Source organism: Erythrolamprus reginae, chromosome 3 (assembly GCF_031021105.1).
Source record: "Erythrolamprus reginae isolate rEryReg1 chromosome 3, rEryReg1.hap1, whole genome shotgun sequence".
In the NCBI taxonomy this organism is placed as follows: domain Eukaryota; kingdom Metazoa; phylum Chordata; class Lepidosauria; order Squamata; family Dipsadidae; genus Erythrolamprus; species Erythrolamprus reginae.
Window position 1 is genome coordinate 217,971,232 of NC_091952.1, and position 21,327 is coordinate 217,992,558.

The 21,327-nt window shown below is 37.8% G+C and overlaps 1 protein-coding gene across 3 annotated transcripts in view; it reads right to left on the minus strand.

Annotated features, from left to right (window-relative positions):
- The window catches only part of JPH1 (junctophilin 1), a 77,163-nt gene that overhangs the window by 50,414 nt on the left and 5,422 nt on the right, over positions 1 to 21,327 (minus strand). For all 3 annotated transcript variants that reach the window (XM_070749194.1, XM_070749195.1, XM_070749196.1), the window contains exon 2: positions 19,514 to 20,270. In XM_070749194.1, the coding sequence (XP_070605295.1) occupies positions 19,514 to 20,270 (757 nt within the window). The remainder of the gene's footprint in view (positions 1 to 19,513; positions 20,271 to 21,327) is intronic.

A 21,327-nucleotide genomic window follows, 5' to 3' on the forward strand; every position in this document is an offset into this window, starting at 1 on the left:
TGCCTTTGTTTTTATACACAATTAGCCGCCCTGAGTCCTATTGGAGTGAATGGCATACAAATATAAATAATAATAAATATAAATAATAAATAAATAATTCAAGGCACTCAACAAACCTAGTTCTCCTGTCTCCTATTTTCCCCACAACTCCTCCTCTGTGGGGTGTGTTGAGTTAAGAGAGAATGACTGGTCCAAAGTCACATTCCAGCTTTCATGGTCTAGAACTCCCAGTCTCCTGGTCTGTACCCTGGGCTATATACCATATTTTTCGTTGTATAAGACACACCTTTTTCCTCCCTAAAAGAGGCTGATAATTTGGGTGCGTCTTATACTCCGAATGTACCTTTTTTAAATCCCTAACTACCTGCTAACGATCTTCCCATCTCTTACCTTGCAGGCTCTTTCATTGTTACTTTCTGCAAAGAATGTTTTCTAAGCCTTAAGTCTTTGAGGTTCCCCCCCCCCATTGGTCTAACTTGCTCCAAATGTTTCTTTCCAGCCCTAACCAGGTGCTAATGATGTTCCCAGCTCTTACCCGATTGCAAGTTCTTTCATTGTTACTCTCTGCAAAGAATGTTTTCCAAGCCCTAAGTCTTTTCCATTGCTCTATTGCTCAGACTGTTTCTTTCCAGGTGCTAATGATGTTCCCAGCTTTTACTGGCTTGTAAGCTGTTTCATTCTTATTCTCTCAGAATAATTTTTAGGGTCTTAACTAGGGGATAAAGTAATGTGCTGAAGCTGACCAGACTAAGGATGCTAGCCAGATAAACAAGTAAGCAGATTCTTTTCCCTATTTTCCTCCCCAAAAACTAAGGTACGTCTTATATTCCGGTACGTCTTATACTACAAAAAATAATAGACCAAGGTAATCTATTATCAAGAATATTATAATTTCAATACTGATTGATCTGCTTCACTGGCTGTTTAGTCATCATAAAAAGCACATTTACCTTGTCAGTTGAAACCATACAATAAAACTGTGATAGTATACAACCAGCTACAACAAAAACGTTCTTGACTACTGAACAAAGTCATTCTTACAAAGACTGCTAGTGTTTTCAGTACAAGCCGCTGACTACAGCCTTAGATTTCCAGGAATGAAGTAACGGCATCAGATGGCCCCATGTGAGATTTGCTTTGTATTACAATGGTGGGTACAATGAATAAGAGAACTCTGTGTATTCTGATTTTATCGTTACTGAGAATTTTACTGTTAGAATATGTGGTCTAGTTATTTCATGGCATCTGCAGGATAAACATATACAAGAGATTCCTATAGGGTTTCAGTCTGGTCTAGCAACAAGATGTATTTGTTGAAAAAAAACCTTTTAAAATTGAATTTACAATTGAATAAAAATAAAATGAAACCATTTTAATTGCAAGAAATCTTTTATGGTTATTATATTTTTAAAAGGCAGCATTTTTTTTGCTTATTTTAAAAATGCAAAGTTTTAGGTGTAGCAAGCAATATTCTTAATATGGTATACTGATAAATGCCTAGCCAGCAAAAGTGATGGGTTATTGTTATCAACTAATACCTTATATTCCTGTCACAGGCTGATAGGGAAGTGAATGAAATCGGTTGTTTAATAAGACTTCTCTATGACCCACAGCCAGTAAACTGTTTCAATGCTGGGGAAACAAACAAACCATAGGTTCTGTTTAATTTTCAGTTTATAGATAAACACATTAAGCACAGGAAAATCAAAAACTCTTTAAGTGGTAGGACAAAGACTGAAAATTGCTTGATTTGTTCATTAAAAAAGGTCAAATTATGTCTTTTCACCACAAATTTAAGGTCTCTCAAACACCTAATCCTAGCTTTTCTTTTTTTAAAAAAAAACCCCTTTAATTGCCTCACTTTCATATTTTGAATTTAGTTAACAGTTGGAACATTATTTACTTTCTCTTCCTAAATTTGGAATTATAATAAATCTAGCAAATAATCTTACTTTGAAAAAAAATGAAGAAAAAAACCCTGAGGAAAATTAATCTTACAATAAAAATGGCCCAGCTGTTTATCAATGGGATTTCTAAATTCTGCATGGAACAAGTGTAAACAAATGCATGTGAAATGTATTTATTTTTCACACACATCAGAACTTTATTTGACACTCATTTCCTTCTTTTATCCCCAGGGAATTTGCCAACTCCCATAAAAAGAAAAAAAAACTACTATAAGAGAGAAAAAGAGAAAACCCACAGTAAAACAGTGAGGCACTGTTTCTATTTTTATCTAATTTTACTTATAAGTAGGCCTAATAACAGGTTTTGAATATAGTTTTGTAATTATTTATATTTTGCCTTAGTTTTTAAAATTATTTCACCAAAGCAATAGAAGCTTATAAATTTTAGCAATACAATAAAATGCAAACAAATCATTAATCAAAACAATAAGAAAACAAAGTACAGTAATGACTAAACACTACACATTTATGTACAATTAATTTTTTCTAATACAGCACAATTTATCTTGTAATACACCAGGATGTTAAGTATATGTCAAATGAGAAGTTCCCATTGCTAATTCTGTTTGATCCACAGTATAGTCCTATGTTGCATAATTACATCAAAATCAATATAACTGCTAAATGAAAAACTCATTTCATTCTTTTTCTGAGAAAGAGACCTCCTAAGGAATGAAATCAAAGTAGACCTGGAAAATGGTAGAAATGTATTTAGAGAAAATGTTGTACATCTCTCTCTCTCTCTGTCTTTATTTTATTTATTTATTTATTGGATTTGTATGCCGCCCCTTTCCGTAGACTCGGGGCGGCTAACAACAGCAATAAAAAACATCATGTAAATCCAATACTAAAAACAACTAAAAAACCCTTATTATAAAACTAAACATCCATACAAACTAACATACCATGCATAAATTGTAAAGGCCTAGGGGGAAAGAATATCTCAATTCCCCCATGCCTGACGGCAGAGGTGGGTTTTAAGGAGCTTACAAAAGGCAAGGAGGGTGGGGGAAATTTTAATCTCTGGGGGGGGGGAGTTGATTCCAGAGGGCCGGGGCCGCCACAGAGAAGGCTTTTCCCCTGGGCCCCACCAGGCGACATTGTTTTGTTGACGGGACCCGGAGAAGGCCCACTCTGTGGGACCTAACTGGTCGCTGGGCTTCTATCTATCTATCTATCTATCTATCTATCTATCTATCTATCTATCTATCTATCTATCTATCTATCTATCTAATCTATCTATCTATCTAGTTTCCGTAGAATCACTGGTGCTCTCTGAGTTTGTCTATTTGTTTGCATACTTTTCATATATTTTTCTCCTGATTAGGCTACTGTTTACTGCTTAACAGTTTTTCTGGTTTTAATCCAGTTATTAATCCTTACTTATCTGGGTATTGATTACTGTAAGGAAGTAATTTGGCCTTTCTGTTTCCTTTCAAACTTTTTTTGTTAACTCTTTTGATTCCCTTCTACCACTGAAGTTACCACCTGTTTGGGTAATGAAATGTCTGCAAAGAACCAAGTTCAGAGAACATAAGAACTCTAGTGTTCAACTCTGAGCTACATGTATTCTCTCTCTTATTGGGACTTTACTGTTTCATATTGCTCCAATCCCTGAATCAACAGGAAGAGTTTATGAAATCAAGGTGAAAGTTCTGCATGGTAAATTTATATAGAGGCAATTCCACAGGAACGGCATTTGCCCTAAAAGTTTAGAAAATATTTATGGTTGCATCCTTTTTGGTCTGGCCTTAAAAAATTTAAGGTTTATTTTTTGAATTAGTTTTAACCTGTGCTTTAATTTTTTATTTGATGTTTTAATTTTTATTAGCTATCATGAGTGTTTAGGATGGAAATGATCAAAATCAGTAAATCTGGACATAGTTCAGACTGGTTCCTATGCCAATTGGGTGTGGGGACTGCCAATCAAACCATTGCAAGCAGGGCACCTACTTTCCATCAGACAAGAGCTTAGAATGCCAATCTAGGAAAATGGGAGAGAAACAGGTTGTCAATATATTTAGTCCCATGAAGACAAGCACTGGCAGAATATAGCTAAATCCACAGTGTCAAGGAATGTTGTTTATAATTTATTTTAAACTTATTTTATAACAATTAATGCACCTCTTAGCATTAAATAGGGACTATGACATCCAATATCTTCCAATAACCTGATTATGGCATTCACAGATTCTGCATCTTAATGCTTCACAAAAATCCAGAAGGCTTGTGACTGGAATCTAAATAAATCTTGGACAGCCAAAATATTGCTATTTTGAACAACTGTTTTCATCATTTCCCCATCAAATCCATGCATATTTTACTCGTTTTACTGCAGTGCTGAATTTCATTTATAAGTGAGTCACCACAAACTCATCACATGGAAAACTTTGGTATAATAATGTAATATTAAACCCCCAGAAGGTTGAGTAGTTTAGAGTAATATGCTAATTAACTCCCTGTTTATGAGTCAAAAGCTGTCTTTCATTTTGATTATTTAAATTTGATCATACCTGCATAAAAGTAATTTGAGTGACTCAAAGCAGCAGGGACTTGCCATCAAATGCTACAATATACAGTAGAATGTTCCTATTTCTGGTTCTATGCAATTATATATTTTTCTTAAGACAATCCATTCAATGTTTAGAATGATCCATTGATTGAGTGAATGATAATTGAATGTTTTTAAGTTTTTAGGATGTTTTAAAGTTTTTTAACTTATTAATTGGATCAAATTGTTTTATTATATATTCTATATTTGTTGTGAGCTGCCCTGAATTCATGGAGAGGGGCGACATACAAATCCAATAACTAACTAACTAACTAACTAACTAACTAACTAACTAACTAACTAACTAACTAACTAACTAACTTTCTCCAATCTTTGTTCCTTCTTCAAATAGCTATTTACTGTGTAATTCCAACCATTTTGTGATTGTGGATCTTACGAAAAGACCCACCACTATTAAAGACATACAGACAGGTATTAATTTGTGCCCCAGCACTTTTTGGGAACTGAATTTCAGCTGCCACAAACCTTTGAAATATATATGACATACAATATTGTAGCTTTGGATGAAGAAATATCAGAAAGAAAACAAACCCTTATACTACCAAAAGTGTTAAATCACCAATATACATATGGCTTATTCCTTAACATACGGTAATCTTGAAATTTCAAATTTTTTAAACTGACTTTCAGAGTGGAGATTAATAACTGTTTTACCACATGTAAGTCAGTGGTGGTTTCCTATGGGCAAACTGGTAGCAGGAGTGGCGGATGGTTCTGCCCACCTAGGCAGACAACATCATGGACATTCTGTACATGCGCAGAAAGTTATGTGCCTGCACAGAAATGGCGCATGTGCAGTTCCATTCCAAAACCAGTACCAAAGGTAAGTGAAACCCACCACTGATGTAAGTATAATAATCCTATTATATCTCTGAAATGTATGTAATTGGAAAGCAAACAGAAAAAAGAAAGCAAATAATAAATAATGAATTCTGTTTATCTAAAGACATTAATGGAAAAAGCATTAAAAATCCTTAGGCCACTAATGATAATGGTTTGATGAAGTTATTTTGCACAAAGATAGAATTGAAAGCAGAGCTGACAGTTCTTGAATAATACTGAGTCTGCGAGGAGAAGGGCGGCCTATAAATACAGCCTACAAATCTAATTAATTAATTAATTAAATATTATTCAAATTCAGTCTGTCCTATTGCTAAATGTGAATATACTAAATACAATACAGTACAGTCACATTTCTGAGGTATGACTACTAGTCACATTTTAAAAAATCAACTAGTTGTACTGTAACAATGCTAGGATTTAAATAGAATTCTACTATTTTAACTATTTAATTCTACAAATCCATGGCTAAAAACTGACAAATCTTTCAGGACTCTGTTTATAGATAATTCTAGAACTGAATGTTTTGCTTGTTCTTGACATTGCAATGTCCTAGATGCACTGTGTTAAATATGCTAGCATGGTTTATAAAATCAGGCAAAGCTGTATTAATAACATCAGCACTAGTTGAATGCTACTCCTCTGCATAATGTTCATACTGCAACTATAATAAGTAAAGCATTTTAATAATTTGTTTGGCACTCCTCTTGAAAAAGTTTCTTGCGTCAAATAAAATTATCTTGCCAGCTTAATCCATAATGGAAAGTTGTTTGCTCTGCTCTGCACATAAATTTACATCATTCGGCAGAGTGAACTACTAACAGTCATTGAAGGAAGAGTACGAAAAACAAAATGGTGGACGATACTGAAATTTGTCCACAACAAACTCCTGTAAGTAATCAAAAACTTTTTAAATCCCTGAAAAGACAGCAAGTGATATTTTCCTCTGCAGAAATCACTAAAATACAGTATATCACAGAAGTATACCAGCTCACATTTTGTAAATATTTAAGTATATATTTTCATGTGACAACACTGAAGAAATGACACTTGGCTGCAATGTAAAGTAGTGAGTATACAGTTTGTATAACAGTGTAAATACGTTGTCCCCTCAAAAAAATGTAACACACAACCAACCATTAATACCTAAACTGCAGGCAACAAAAGTGATTACACCCCTAAGTGATAATGTCCAAATGGAGCCCGAAGTATCAATATTTTGTGTGGCCACCATTATTTTCCAGCACTGCCTTACCCTCTTGGGCCTAGAGTTCACCAGAACTTCACAGGTTGCCACTGGAGTCCTCTTCCACTCCTCCATGAAAACTTCACGGAGCTGGTGGATGTTAGATGTTGTGCATCTCCACCTTCCATTTCAGGATGCCCCACAGATGCTCAACAGAGTTTAGGACTGGAGACATGTTTGGCAGGCCATCACACTTACCCTCAGCTTCTTTAGCAAGACAGTGATCATTTTGGAGGTGTGTTTGAGGTAGTTATCGTGTTGGAATATTGCCAGTCTCTGATGGGAGGAGATCATGCTCTGCTTCAGTATGTTACAGTACATGTTGGCATTCATGGTTCCTTGAATGAACTATAGCTCCCCAGTGCCAGCAACATTCATGCAGCCCCAGACCATGTCATTCCCACCTGCATGTTTGACCATAGGCAAGACACACTTCTCTCTGTACTCTTCACCTGGTTGCTGCCACACACGCTAGATACTATTTTTTTAAATTTATTTATTTATTTATTTATTATTTATTAATTTATTTTTTATTTATTTATTTATTTATTGATTGATTGATTGGATTTGTATGCCGCCCCTTTCCGTGGACTCGGGGCGGCTAACAACAGTGATAAAACAACATGTGACAATCCAATAGTAAAACAATTAAAAACCCTTATTATAAAACCAAACATACATACAAAACATACGATGCATAAATTGTAAAGGCCTAAGGGGGAAAGAATCTCAATTCCCCCATGCCTGACGGCAGAGGTGGGTTTTAAGAAGCTTACGAAAGGCGAGGAGCTTGGGGGCAATTCTAATCTCTGGGGGGAGTTGGTTCCAGAGGGCCAGGGCCGCCACAGAGAAGGCTCTTCCCCTGGGTCCCGCCAAATGACATTGTTTAGTTGATGGGACCCAGAGAAGGCCCACTCTGTGGGACCTAACTGGTCGCTGGGATTCGTGCAGCAGAAGGTGTTCCCTGAGACAATCTATCCTTACTAAATAAGTTTATCATGGTCTTATTGGACCACAGGACATGGTTCCAGAAATCCATGTCCTTAGTCTGCTTGTCTGCAACAAACTGTTTGTGGGCTTTCTCATGCATCAACGTTATAAGAGGCTTCCTTCTGGAACAACAAGCCTGCAGACTGATTTGATGCAGTTTGTGATATATGGTCTGAGTATTGACAGGCTGACCCCAAACCCCTTCAACATTGCAGCAATGCTGGCAGCATTCATATGTTTATTTCCCAAAGTCAACCTCTGGATATGATGCTGAGCATGGGCACTCAACTTATTTCGTTAACCATGTCTGTTAAGGCCTGTTCTGAGTGAAACCTGTCCTGTTAAACTCCAAGTCCACGGAGAGAGGTGGCATACAAATCCAATCAATCAATCAATCAATCAATCAATCAATCAATCAATCAGGTCTTGGCCATCGTACTGCAGCTCAGTTTCAGGGTCTTGGGAATATTTTTATAGCCTAGGACCATGATGGTGAATCTATGGTACACAAGCCACAGGTGGCACGCAGAGACCTCTCCATGGGCACATGAGCCATCGCCCAGCTCAGCTCCACTGAACATGTGCATGTGCCTCCTGCCAGCCAGCTGATTTTCAATTTCTGCCATGCCTGCGTACAGTGCATGTGAGAGATGTGCATGCATGCATGGGGGAATCGAGGGGTCACGTGTACGTGTGCAGGGACAGGGGGTGTAGCGTCCCCTCTGTGGCCCATATTTTGTCCCAGGAGGCTGTAGTGGGGCCCACTAGACCCAAAATGGGGCAGGGGTGTACAGTGCCTCCCCCAGTCCATGTTTGGTTCCAGGAGGCTGCAGGGAGGTCTGCTAAGCCCAAAATGGGGTGGGGAGAATGCGCACATGTACAGGAGGAGCAAAGGGGAATTGTGCACGCATGCATGCTCAGGGGGCTTGGAGAACGTGGGGAAGTCCCTTCAAAATAATGCAACATACAACCATTAGTGTCTAAACTGCTAGCAACAAAAACCCCTATGTGATAATGTCCAAATGGGGCCCAAAGCATCAATATTTTGTGTGGCCACCATTATTTTCCAGCACTGCCTTAACCCTCCTGGGCATAATCAGTGAAGGGCTACCAAAACTTTTACTACCACGCTGTGGGCGTAGCTTATGCAGGACGCCCTGCATTTTCTTTCAACATCTTTCAGTGCAAATTGGGTACTCTGGGGTGGAGCTCCATTTTTGCTACCCCACTGCGTTTCCCCCCATCCGGGCAGTAGCCCACCCTTGGGCATAATGTTCACCAGAGCTTCACAGGTTGCCACTGGAATCCTCTTCCATTCTTCTACGATGACATCATGCACTGGCCACACTCCACACCCAATTTAACAAAGGGAAAAGAGTCACAATACATCATGTGGTAATGCTGTGACAACGCGAGTTTGACATCCTTGGTCTTCTACACACCCAACTCCAGTGTTACTAGAACTTGCCTATCCTAACAATGGCTGCTTATATTAAGTATGTTTATGAATATTATAGTATTTATTGCATTTGTTGAATGTAGGGGAGCAAGCAAGATCTACTAGCATTGTAACCTCATTTCCTCAGTTGACATAAGATCAATTTCAGAAAAATATAAGACACCACTTTGATGTACAACAAACTACAGGCAGTCTTGAACCTATGATCACAATTGAGCCCACAATTTTTGTTGTTAAGTGAGACATTTGTTAAATGAATTTTGCCCCATTTTATAACTTTTGCTTCTGTTGTTAAATGATTTACTGCAATTGATGTAAGTAACCTAATTGTTAATTAAATCTGTCTTTCTACTGACTTTTCTTGTCACATGACCTTGGGACACAACAAAAATCATAAATATGAACCAATTGCCAAGGATCTGGATTTTGATCACACGATTATGAGGATGCTGAAAAGTTGCAACTGTGCAAGACGGTTAGTAACTTTTTTCAGTGCCACTATAACTCTGAACGGTGACTAAATGCATTGTTGTAAATCGAGGACTACCTGTATTAATCAACTGTAACACAGGAAAAACTATCAGAAGTGTAACTCTATAATTCTAAGTGGTATTTTTTTCTGATAAGAGATTAGGGACACTTATTAATGCATTAGTGCATATATTGCAGCCAAAAGATAGCAATTGTCATGCAGCCCTTATGAGTTTTAATCTGAATACTCTAATAAAAAATATTTGATACTGTTAACTACTACCTATTCAGTGTTATAGTTGTTGGAGGAGAATGTCACTTTGTGGAGACATGCTAAAAAGGCTAATTAAGAAATGTATACTGTGTTTCCCTGAAAATAAGACACTGTCTTATATTAATTTTTGCTCCAAAAGTTGTGCTACGTCTTATTTTCGGGGGGTGCCTTATATTTCTCAAATAAGACAAATTCACAAGCAGAAAAGCTGACACCCCCAAAGAAAGTGTACTGTATGGTACACTGATTACGGTACAGTACCTGTCAGCAGTGTTCCCTCTAATTTTTTGGGGGGGTGGGGGGAAAAGTATAGTGTCTGAGCGGCAGTCCCTTCGGGACTGGGCGGCACAAAAATAATAAATAAATAAACAAACAAACCCACCCTATTTTGCCTCAGAGAATTTCAAAATAAAATACTGTACTATGTGTCTATAACAGTGAGCTCATAATAGGGCAACTCTATCAATATCAAAATGCCACTTAAATAGTTGAGCTAGTTGCAAACTAGATTTTGATTTTCTTTCTCTCTTCCTTACTCCCATTTTTTTCTTTCTCTTTTCCTTCCTCTCTTTTTTCTATCTGTTTCTCTCTCTTCCTCTTTCTCTCCTTCCCTCTCACTCTTTCCCTCTCAGCTTCTGGGCAGGTTTGGAAAACTCTGAGTTGATGATGATTTTTAAGTGAGCGATTGCTCACTGCTCAGCTTAGAGGGAACTATGCCTGTCAGTATGGCACCCACACACACAAACGACGGCACTTATATGGTACAACAGTATACTCCTGCTATTGCAGCTTCCGGCACCAGAGGAACTACAGTCTATGCACTGTAGTGGAGACTGTAATGGCGGTGAGACAGCAGCAGACTGTGTCTGCTATACTGGACAGTACAAAGCGATGGAAGGGGCCAGCAGGGGACGCCACATTATTACGGTACCGCTATGAACAGCTTTGAATGGTACCATATGTTTTTCCACCATACCTTATATTAGCAAATTCTGCAAAACCTCTGACATGCTTTACTTTCGGGGTACGTCTTATTTTCGGAGAAACAGGGTAGTTTCCACGAACAAGGACAGAAATGGCTGTGACTTATTTTATTTTTGTGAATGCTTCCTTAAAAGCATGGGTACCTTCATTTAAACCAGTTATATGGTCCCTCATAAATTAAATGTATTCTAAGTATTGCTGATATAACATGCCAATAATAAAATATCCTAACCTTGTACCAACTGACTTTTATAGGAAGCATATGAAAACATTGTCTCTCAAGCTGCTTTAAGACTCATATCTTCCTCTAATTCCACTGAAACTGTACAATCCACATAAACCAGACTTGAAGGACACATGATATAAGGCTGCTCTTTCTCTTCTTACAAAGCTAGTTTCTTCAAATCTCTAATTACCACTGAATTCATGATCATGAGTGGGTTTTCTCAGTCTTCTTTCACTAGCTATTATAAACATTAGTCCTATTTTAACCTACATCCAAACATTGATATCTAGTCACACCATAAATATTAGTCTGGTGTGTCTTTATCTAGTGCTGCCAGATTAGCAGTGAATTAGTGAGTTGTTCCCACCAGGCAAATGTGCCTGTGTAATTATGCAGCAAGTATACAATGTATGAGGAAGCTAGAGGGGACCGAACTGGCAGACAAAAATGAAGAAACCCTTTCCACACCTTTGCTTTCCTGCTTCGTATGCTATTTTTCAGATAAGCTTTTATTTAAAGAAAATCTGTGTTTGCCATCTATGTGCAATAGTTCTCAGTGTGAGTTAGGCTCTATTAATACAACGCCAGTAATATAAGTAAGCACTTGCAGCATCCACTTTAAAGCCAGGCATGTGGAGGCTGATCTGTGTGGCAAGCAGATGTACATGAAGAGCTGACCACCCAAAATGCCTTGAGAAAAGGTCTTGGCGTGAAGTGTTGAGACCGACAAATGTCTTAGCAAATGGTCTCTATAACTAGCAGCTTCTGCACTGTGTCAGGTTCCGATGCAATGAAGGATGCAGACACAGAGGACGGCTTGAACCTTGTTTATTTCATACCGGCACAAACTGACATACGAATGTATTGTAAAGAGAATAAATTGTTGGAGCTATTGCTCCTTGCTCCCCACCACCTGATAAGCCCTCAATCCTATCCCTATTGCAGCCACACCCTGTTTCTAGCTAATTCCACAAGCCCTCATACACCTGACTAAGGAGCCTTTCACTTCCCAGGCATGACACCTGAACTCATAGGACATGAGTTCTGCAGTCTATCAGGAAAGACTTAATGAACTCAATCTGTATAGTCTGGAGGACAGAAGGAAAAGTGGGGACATGATCGAAACATTTAAATATATTAAAAGGTTAAATAAGGTCCAGGAGGGAAGTGTTTTTAATAGGAAAATGAACACAAGAACAAGGGGACACAATCTGAAGTTAGTTGGGGGAAAGATCAAAAGCAACGTGAGAAAATATTATTTTACTGAAAGAGTAGTAGATCCTTGGAACAAACTTCCAGCAGACGTGGTTGGTAAATCCACAGTAACTGAATTTAAACATGCCTGGGATAAACATATATCCATCCTAAAATAAAATACAGAAAATAGTATAAGGGCAGACTAGATGGATCATGAGGTCTTTTTCTGCCGTCAGTCTTCTATGTTTCTATTTAAGGAAGTCTCTAAGAGCTTACAGCTGAGCGGGGGGGGGGGGAGGCCAGCATGCTGCACCCAGCATTCTGGAACCACCCACATCAACCAGGAGTCCTATCGTCTCACAGCTGCTTTGAAGGAAATCCCGGCATGCAGCCCTCATCATTCAGAAGCATCCAGAGCCCCCAGACAAGCTGCCTTCTGTCACCCCCTCTGTTCTCTCTTCGATGTGGCAGCCCGAGCACTGGACACGCTAGGCTGACATGCAGCTCCCCCTACCACAGGGAGAGGAGCTGGAACACAAAGGTTTACATTGAGAGGTGCTCCACCCAACCTTCCCCACTGGCTTTCCCAGATACTTCCAGTGAAATTTAGCAATCAGTCGAGAGACTCTGACGTCTTTATTGGATACCCAGGGTGCCTTAGACAGGGTGTATCATTTCCATAGAAGTAAATATTGCAGCCGACCCTTGTGCCACTAGGCATCCAGTATATCTTTTATTTCATAGTGCATTTCACTGGCCACCATAAGGGTGGTGGTGGGGTAGTGTCAGGTCCCCTGATTTGGTCTGTGTGGGTCAGTCGGAGTAGGCTAAAATGAAACACCAGATGGGTCTTTCCCAGCAGAAATGGAAGTTTGAGTAGTACAGTTACAGGGTTGATACTCTGTACAATAAGGAAGGGCCCTTTGTATTTAGGGCCCAGTTTTCTACTAGGAGGTTCAATTTCAGGTGCTTTGTTGACAAATATACCACCTGGCCCATATGGAATAATTGCTGCTCCTCCAGGTGTTTATTTGACTGTGTTTTGCATTCTGCGGCTGCTTGCTGTAAAGCCTCTTTTAACTTCTGTCCACACTCCCATTTTTTTGCTCCATTCATGCCTGTACCCTCATGTCTGTTGGAGGTACACTGGGACATTCTGGTATCAGTACGAATTCTCTACCTGTGGCTACTTGGAAGTGGGGAACGCCATACTACTATGTACTGTGTTATTGTTCGCGACTTCTGTGAACATTAATAGGTCAGCCCAGTCCGTTTGCTGATGTTGTCCATAGCATCTTAAGTACTTCTCCACCATGGCGTTAGCTCTTTCAACTGCTCCATTGGTGACGGGGTGATATGCTGAGCCTTGTGATGATCTAACTCTAATCAAGAAGTTCCTCCAAAATTTTCCTGTAAATTGCATCCCTCTATCTGTTATCACTCTTTGTGGAATTCCATGAAGGCGATATACAGTATATGGATAAGAAACAACTTAGCCAATTTCCTAGCTGAGAGGAGTCCTGAGCAGGCTATAAAATGGGCCAGCTTTGAAAACAAATCTATTACTGTCCATATGACAGTATTGCTCTGCCTCTTTGGTAGATCGACTATAAAGTCTATCACTAACTGTTCCCATAGACATGATAGAGTTGCCACTTTTTCCAACAGTCCTGGTGGTTTCCCAGATCGGTATTTCATAATCACAAATACCACACAACTGCAGACATAATCCTCTATATCCCATTTAATCTGGTCACCAGAACTATCAGTTGGTAATATGCAGGGTTTTTAAAAACCCAAAATGGCCGTCTGGGTGAACACTGTGAAACTGTCGTAGTATATCCAATCTAAAAGCCAGGGTAAACAGCTTGGTCCCTTTCCAATTGTAACTATCTCTTGGAGTGAGTACTGTACAGCACGTTTCTCCTTGTACCAGGAATCTACTGGAAGAGCTGACTGAATGGCCTGAGGACTGAGGTTGATGCCTCCCAACGGAAGAGCTTTCACAACTAGGGCCTGGGTTTTGTCTGTCAGGACAATGGCCTGTACTACCTTGTCTCTAACACTGTCAAATTGCTGTTCCTAGAAAGGATACGTGCAAGGAAGTTCCTACTCACTGATGTGTATTTCAGGGTAAAATTAAACTGCCAGAAATACATGGCCCATCATACCTGTTCCGGTGACAACCTTGTGGACCCATCCACACCTTGAAGGACATCTCTCCCCTTCTGGTAAATGTTGCCACATAATTAATGCCCATCGGACTGCAAAAGCCACCTTCTCCTAAATTGGCCAGTTACATGATGTGTAGGCACATGGTTGCAGTAATCCTTCCTTGTTCTTTTGTAGGAAGACAGCAGCCACTGCATTACGAATCATTGAGTCAGGTCCTGGTGCTTGAGGACTGGTTCTTTGACAAACAGAACCTTTAAGTGTTTGAACACTTGCTGGCATTGGGAGAGTCCATTGCATTGGATGATTTGGACAGGGTTTTCCATTTAGATGTTTTGTCTTTAGCAAATCAGTGAGTGGCAGGGCCACCTGTACAAAGGACGGAATAAATTGACAATAAAAGTTAGAGAAACCCAGAAAGCTCTGTAAATGTTTTCTAGTTTTGCGGGCCTGCCAATCTATTACCATCTTCATCTTAGAGGGGTTTATCTCCACTCTCTTTGATTGGCAGCCTGAGCGCTGGTTACGCTGGGATGACACATTGCTTAGTTACTAATTCACTGTGATTAGGACACCAAAGAAAAATGCTTCTTCCATATACAATACAAACTACTGTGTTAGAAGACAACTGATTTAAAAAAAAACTTCTATAAAAATAGGACAGACTTTGCTTCTTTAAAAAGGGAATTCCAAAGTATGGCACAGATCTGCTACATTTAAAAGTCACTGTCTTTTCTTGATTCATTTTAGAATGAAAGTCAAAACCTTAAAAGATGTTTTAGATTCCTGTTTTAGAATCTGCTCCCAAGCAATTTTCATCTTGTGTTTCTTCTTTTGTTCCTTTGATACCAGACAAAGGGCTCTGCAATTCTTATGTCGTTTTAATCTTTTTTTTATTGCTGCACTGTGGCCTTCAAATTAATTTCATATGGTCTCCTAATTAATTTTATATCTACTCTTTTGGTTTCTGCTTTTTAAATTGGCTTTTTGATTTACACTTTTTTGTCTTTATATTCCATATTAAGAATAATTCAAATTGATATGGGAGTCAGAAAAAGGAGAGCTTATTCATATATATGTGGGGGGAAATGATTTCTATTTCATCTCTTCTTTATTTCTTACACATACACACACACACACACGCAATGTAAAACTGAGATTCACAATGGGAAGACACAAAGTTTAATCTGCACTGAGTTCAGTCATTTCTATTCATTCTATTTCTGTTTAACCTATTACATTCGCCTAAATGTTGAGCGTGATCACTACAACAACTTTTAAGAATGATATGGAAATAGAATGTTGCAATCTTCTTCCAGAATGTATTGACTTCTTAGCTAACCAAACTGGTTTTCTGACAAACTCTAACATCCACATTCAAATCAGGTCAATCCTGCATATTTTCCCAGATTAACCAAAATGTTCCCATACTTTACTAAGTGTTTGTTGGTTTGCATATACAGTAGTAGTATAAAGCTTGTTAATACTTATTGCTTTTATGGTGTTTCTCAATACAGATAGTCCTTGAGTAATGACTACAATTGAGCCCAAAATTTATGTTGCTAAATGAGTTCACCCAGTTTTACGACTTTTCTTGCCACAATTAAGTTAATCGTTACATAAGTTAATACGTTAGTAACATGGTGGTTAAGTCAATCTGGATTCCTCATTGACTCTGCTTGTCAGAAGATTGCAAAAGGTGATCACATAACTCCAGAACATGGCAACCGTCATAAATATGAACCTGTTGCCAAGCTGAATGTTGAACATGTAACCATACGGATGCTGCAACAGTCGTAAGTATGAAAAAATGGTCGTAAGTCACTTTTTTCAGAGCTGTTGTAATTTTGAACGGTCACTAAGTAAACTGTTGCAACTTGAGGATTACTCGTATCTGTTTCTTAAAATGGAACTTTTTATAATCCTTTCAATTTGGAACTTGAGGAGGTGCATTTTCAACTCTGAGAGCCAAGCAGATACCAGGTTGATTATCAGGAGTTGTAAATGTTCAAATACATCCCATCTCAGACATAACCTTCACAGATATCTAATTCAATTCCTTTCTTCCCAATGTCTACTGCAGAGTGCTGATAGCCTGATGCCATTCATGGCAGGAAACCAGTAATATGATCCCCACCAGGCAAATGATCATATAGTGCTTGATTTCATGCTATGAATGGCAGCAAATTGCCTCCCCCTCATCCAGCAACCAAATTCCCGAAGACTATTTGCTCACACTGTTCAGCTGGCCAACAAAGAGAAAAGAGCAGTGTCCCTAGGACCACATTTTTGGTGACTGAAGATCATCTGTAATACTTTGAACAGGTATTACAGGAAGTAAACCTGCCTCTCTGAGTACAAACTATCATACAGATGATGAAAACATGCTTTTGGAGGAAAGCTACTGGTTTCACTTTGACATCTTTTTTTTTTTTAAAGATGCCAGGAAGTATGATTGAAAAAGGTTACGCTTTAAACATAGTTCTATGTTAGAAGTGATCCAGCATGAATTCTATATGGTATATGGTGTTATGTTAGGTTACGGGGGTTTTCTGTGTGTGTTGTTTTATTGTTGTTTTTAAAATTGTATAATAATAATACTAATAAAAGAAATGATCCAGTAAATTGCATATGAAACTGACTTTCATATACAAGTGATAATTAAGAATATTTAAAAAATAACAAAATAAGTGTATTTTTAAAATACAAATTTCTAAATATACTGTAATACCACACTACACTTAGTCAGGAAAAAAGGGATTCATCTGTCAACTGATAAAGATAACATGATTCTTGAACACATGAGTTTTTTATTTTTAATTAATTAATTTTAATTTTAAAATTAAAATTTATTTTATTTTATATATTTGCTTATGTGAGCACCAATGGAATTCCTGTTGGCTAACAAGAATTAAAATACAATATAAATAATTGGCTACATTAACAAAATCAGGAAATACCATTCATAGCTGAATAATACAACACATCACATCCTAGCATCAGCTTGATCCTGACCCAATGTAATGGCACAGGTAGAAAAAACTGCATTAAGGTAATCCCTCAAACACCTTGATTCCACACCATGCAGGTAATAACTAGCACCTTGAATTGCATCTGGAAAAAACATGAAGTCAGTGGAACTTATGCAACAGAAGGTGTAACATGATCAAAGCGAAACACATCAAAAATGCCAATGCTGTACATTCTGGACCAACTAAAGCTTCTTGATGTTCTTCAAGGACAGCTCCATGTAGAATGCATTACAGTAATCTGCTCAGGAGATGACCAAAGAATGAGTGACTGAGTGAAGAACCTTCTAATCTGGTAAAGATACACAACATGAAACTGTGTGAAGGTTCCTTTATCTATGCAATACTGCGCGAGCCAGTAATGTTACCAAGCTCTTCTTTATAAAATCAAGCTGTTGTGCAACAATATTTATATAACCATGTACATTCAATTTTTAGATGCAAATTTAAAGCTGATTTTTACAAGATAAATTTACTTATACCTGTGCTAAATCCTGTCGTTTAAATAGGAATCTTCCTGATTCAAAGCTGGTACATATATAGTGGTCACACTTAAAATGTATAGACAATGGGGTTTATTTAATCTAAATGTCAGGGGTAAGTTGCAAAAAATCATATTACATGGGTATCATAAACCTTACAATTTATACTGCAGAATGGTTTTTGTCAAGATTACAAGTGCCAATGCTAATTTTCCTGAATTTTCTGCATAACTGCGCAAATAATTATTTTACATCTGAACAAGTCAGTTTCCTAAACCTGTTCAAAAGGTTTATCTTCCCATTAATAGGTTTTACATTCATGTTAGCATAATACAAAAGTTATCCTGCAAGAGAAGATATCGAGAAAAAAACACATTTACCACATCAAAGTAGCAACTACAGTGTTCCCTCGATTTTTGCGGGTTCAAACTTCGCGAAAAGTCTATACTGTACCATGGTTTTTCAAAAATATTAATTAAAAAATACTTTGTGGGTTTTCCCCCTATACCACGGTTTTTCCCACCCGATGACGTCATATGTCATTGCCAAACTTTCGTCTGCCTTTAATAAATATTTTTTTAAATAAACTTTAATAAATAAACATGGTGAGTATTAATCTGAATGGTTGCTAAGGGAATGGAAAATTGCAATTTAGGGGTTTAAAGTGTTAAGGGAAGGTTTGTGATACTGTTCATAGCCAAAAATAGTGTATTTACTTCCGCATCTCTACTTCACGGAAATTCGACTTTCGCAGGTGGTCTCGGAACGCATCCCCCGCGAAAAGCGAGGGAACACTGTATTCAAAAACAGTGAATTGACCAATATGAGCTAGCAGAAAATACTCAAGAAGCTTTGGCCATTCCACTGATTTTGAGGGGCCCAAGTGTGATTAAATCTGAATTTAAATCTTTACATTGGCTTTTCTATCCTATTTTCAACACAATTATTATTATTATTATTAATAATAATAATAATAATAATAATAATAATAATAAAATTAGATTTGTATGCCGCCCCTCTCCGAAGACTTGGGGCAGAATTGCCAAAGCTGCTAACAAAAGTATAAGATTAAAAATCTCATGCTTTACTTAAGTATCCAAAATGCTCACATGACAAATTACATAGTTGTCAAAAAAAAAGTATTATTTGATTTCAGCATAACCTCTACATCCCACATAATTCCTAAAATCAGTCTAATTCAACATCAATCTTCAGAATCCTTCAAAGGTTAGGGAAGCTTAAGAGAATGCTCAAGGGAAAAAGTGTAATCAAGTTATCAGATACACCCTTTTTCTTCAGTGTCAATAGCAGATTCAGTCAGAAAAAGAAATCATGCTAAGAACCAGTGCAGGGGTAAAAATGAACATGACTTAGTTCCTAAATAGATGTCTACATTCTAGAGTGTCAACAATCAATGCTGTCAATATTGTGCAACCTCATTTCAGCATGATTGTACAGCTTAAACATTTTGACCCCCTTTCCTTCTTACTTTGATATCCAATTTGATTGGACTAAATAAATTCCACGCAAAAAAGCTTAAGCTGTAAATTCCTAGCTATCAAGATCTTTCTAGCCTGTGTCATCAAAGCCAAGAATGAACCTACCTGGAGGTTGCAATTTCCACTTTAGTTCTAGCCATGGCAGCTGCACGCTGGGCACCTTCAAGTGCTCTCTCCACCTTTTCTTTAGTTTTTGTGTTCCTTATTGGTATAAGCTGCTTCCTTATTCCACGGACCAAAACATTGTTTTTATACTTTCCCTCTTCCTTGGTGCCATCTGGAAGCATAGTACATCCATACCCATGTCTCTTGTTGTTTAGCCACTCGCCTTCGTATTTCATACCGTTTGAACGCTCACTAATACCAAAGCCATTCCGCTTGTCATTCTTCCATTCACCCATATAGGTTTCTGTGGTGGTAGCATCAACATGGTCTTCTACTGGAGAATAATCACAGTCCATATCTCCAAAACTAATGGTAGAATTGGCATCACTAGAACTAATCCTGCTCATGGCAGCATCGCTCCTGACAGAGCTACGTTTGCTAGATATTGATGATTTTGATTCAGATTTTCTAAGTTTCATACTACCAAGAAGAGACCCTCTTCTGAACAGGCCTCCTTTTTTCTTACTACCAACACTATCGACTTCACTGTGAAAATTCAAAACAAACCCTCCTCTAGTTCCAGCAGGACTGTCTGCAGTGATATCATGTAGAACAGTGCCGTTGCTCTGCTCGCTACGGAGTGAAGCTAGAGATGTCCGGAGGGGTGAACGGATCACAGTCGCCATGCCATAAGGAACACTTTGCCGCATACCATAGCCATGTCTCATCCCGCCGGTCCATTGTCCCTGGTATGTACCTTGTAAAAAAAAAGAATGAAATGAATAAATATTGAAACTTTTATTCAAATGTATTCATCAGCAGTCCACAAACTTTTGTCTATCTCAACACAAGTATTTTACGTCAGAACATGTAGATAATCACAAGCATGAACTTATAGAAATAATTTTAAGGAATTCAAGCCTACATTTTGCCATCTGTATAAACTTTACAAAACACAGTGAATATGATAGCAAGATTTTCTTCAATAGTTGCAAACTAGAAAAAGATTTGAACTTTCATTCCATATAATGGATTTTTTGGTAGATTTTACTGTTAATATTGACATTGTTGAAATGTTGTTCATTGTACTTAGATAAAGTTATTATCCGTAGGCAGCACTGAAAATAAAAAATTATATTTTCTACTAAACATTTCCCATAGATGAACCTCATATTGAATAGCACACAACGATACCCTTCTATATGAGAGCTGTGGTGACATAATGGTTAAAATACAGTACTGCAGGCTACCTTTGCTGATTGCAGACTGCCCAGAATTTGGGCAGTTTGAATGACACTGGCTCACATTTGGCTCAGCCTCTCATTCTTCCGAGAGAAATAAAACGAGGACCCAGATTGTTGGAAACAATATGCTGACTTTGTAAACCGTTTAGAAACGGCTATAAAGCACTGTAAAGCAGTATATAAGTCTAAGTGTTATTGCTATATAAAACAACCTCGGGAATTCAATACTTTAAATTATATTGCTTTGTAAGATTTTGTACAAAATAATATATAAGATTGCAAAGACTTAGTCCTCTGAAAAAGTCTACAATGCTGGGAAAGTTAGAAGGAAAAAGCAAGTACCAGCAGCAAAGGAGATGGACACAGCTACAGGTATAATGGATGCACTATTGAAAGACCTGAACAACCAAGTTGGGAACAGATGTCACGAACAAAATATATGTGGCCATTAAAAGTTAAAAACAACTTGATGGAATTAAATAAGTAAGTAAACAAATAAATGTTTACTTAGTTTTTGAAAAAAACTGAGAAACTATAATTCTCTATTATTTACTTGAAATAAGCCTCATT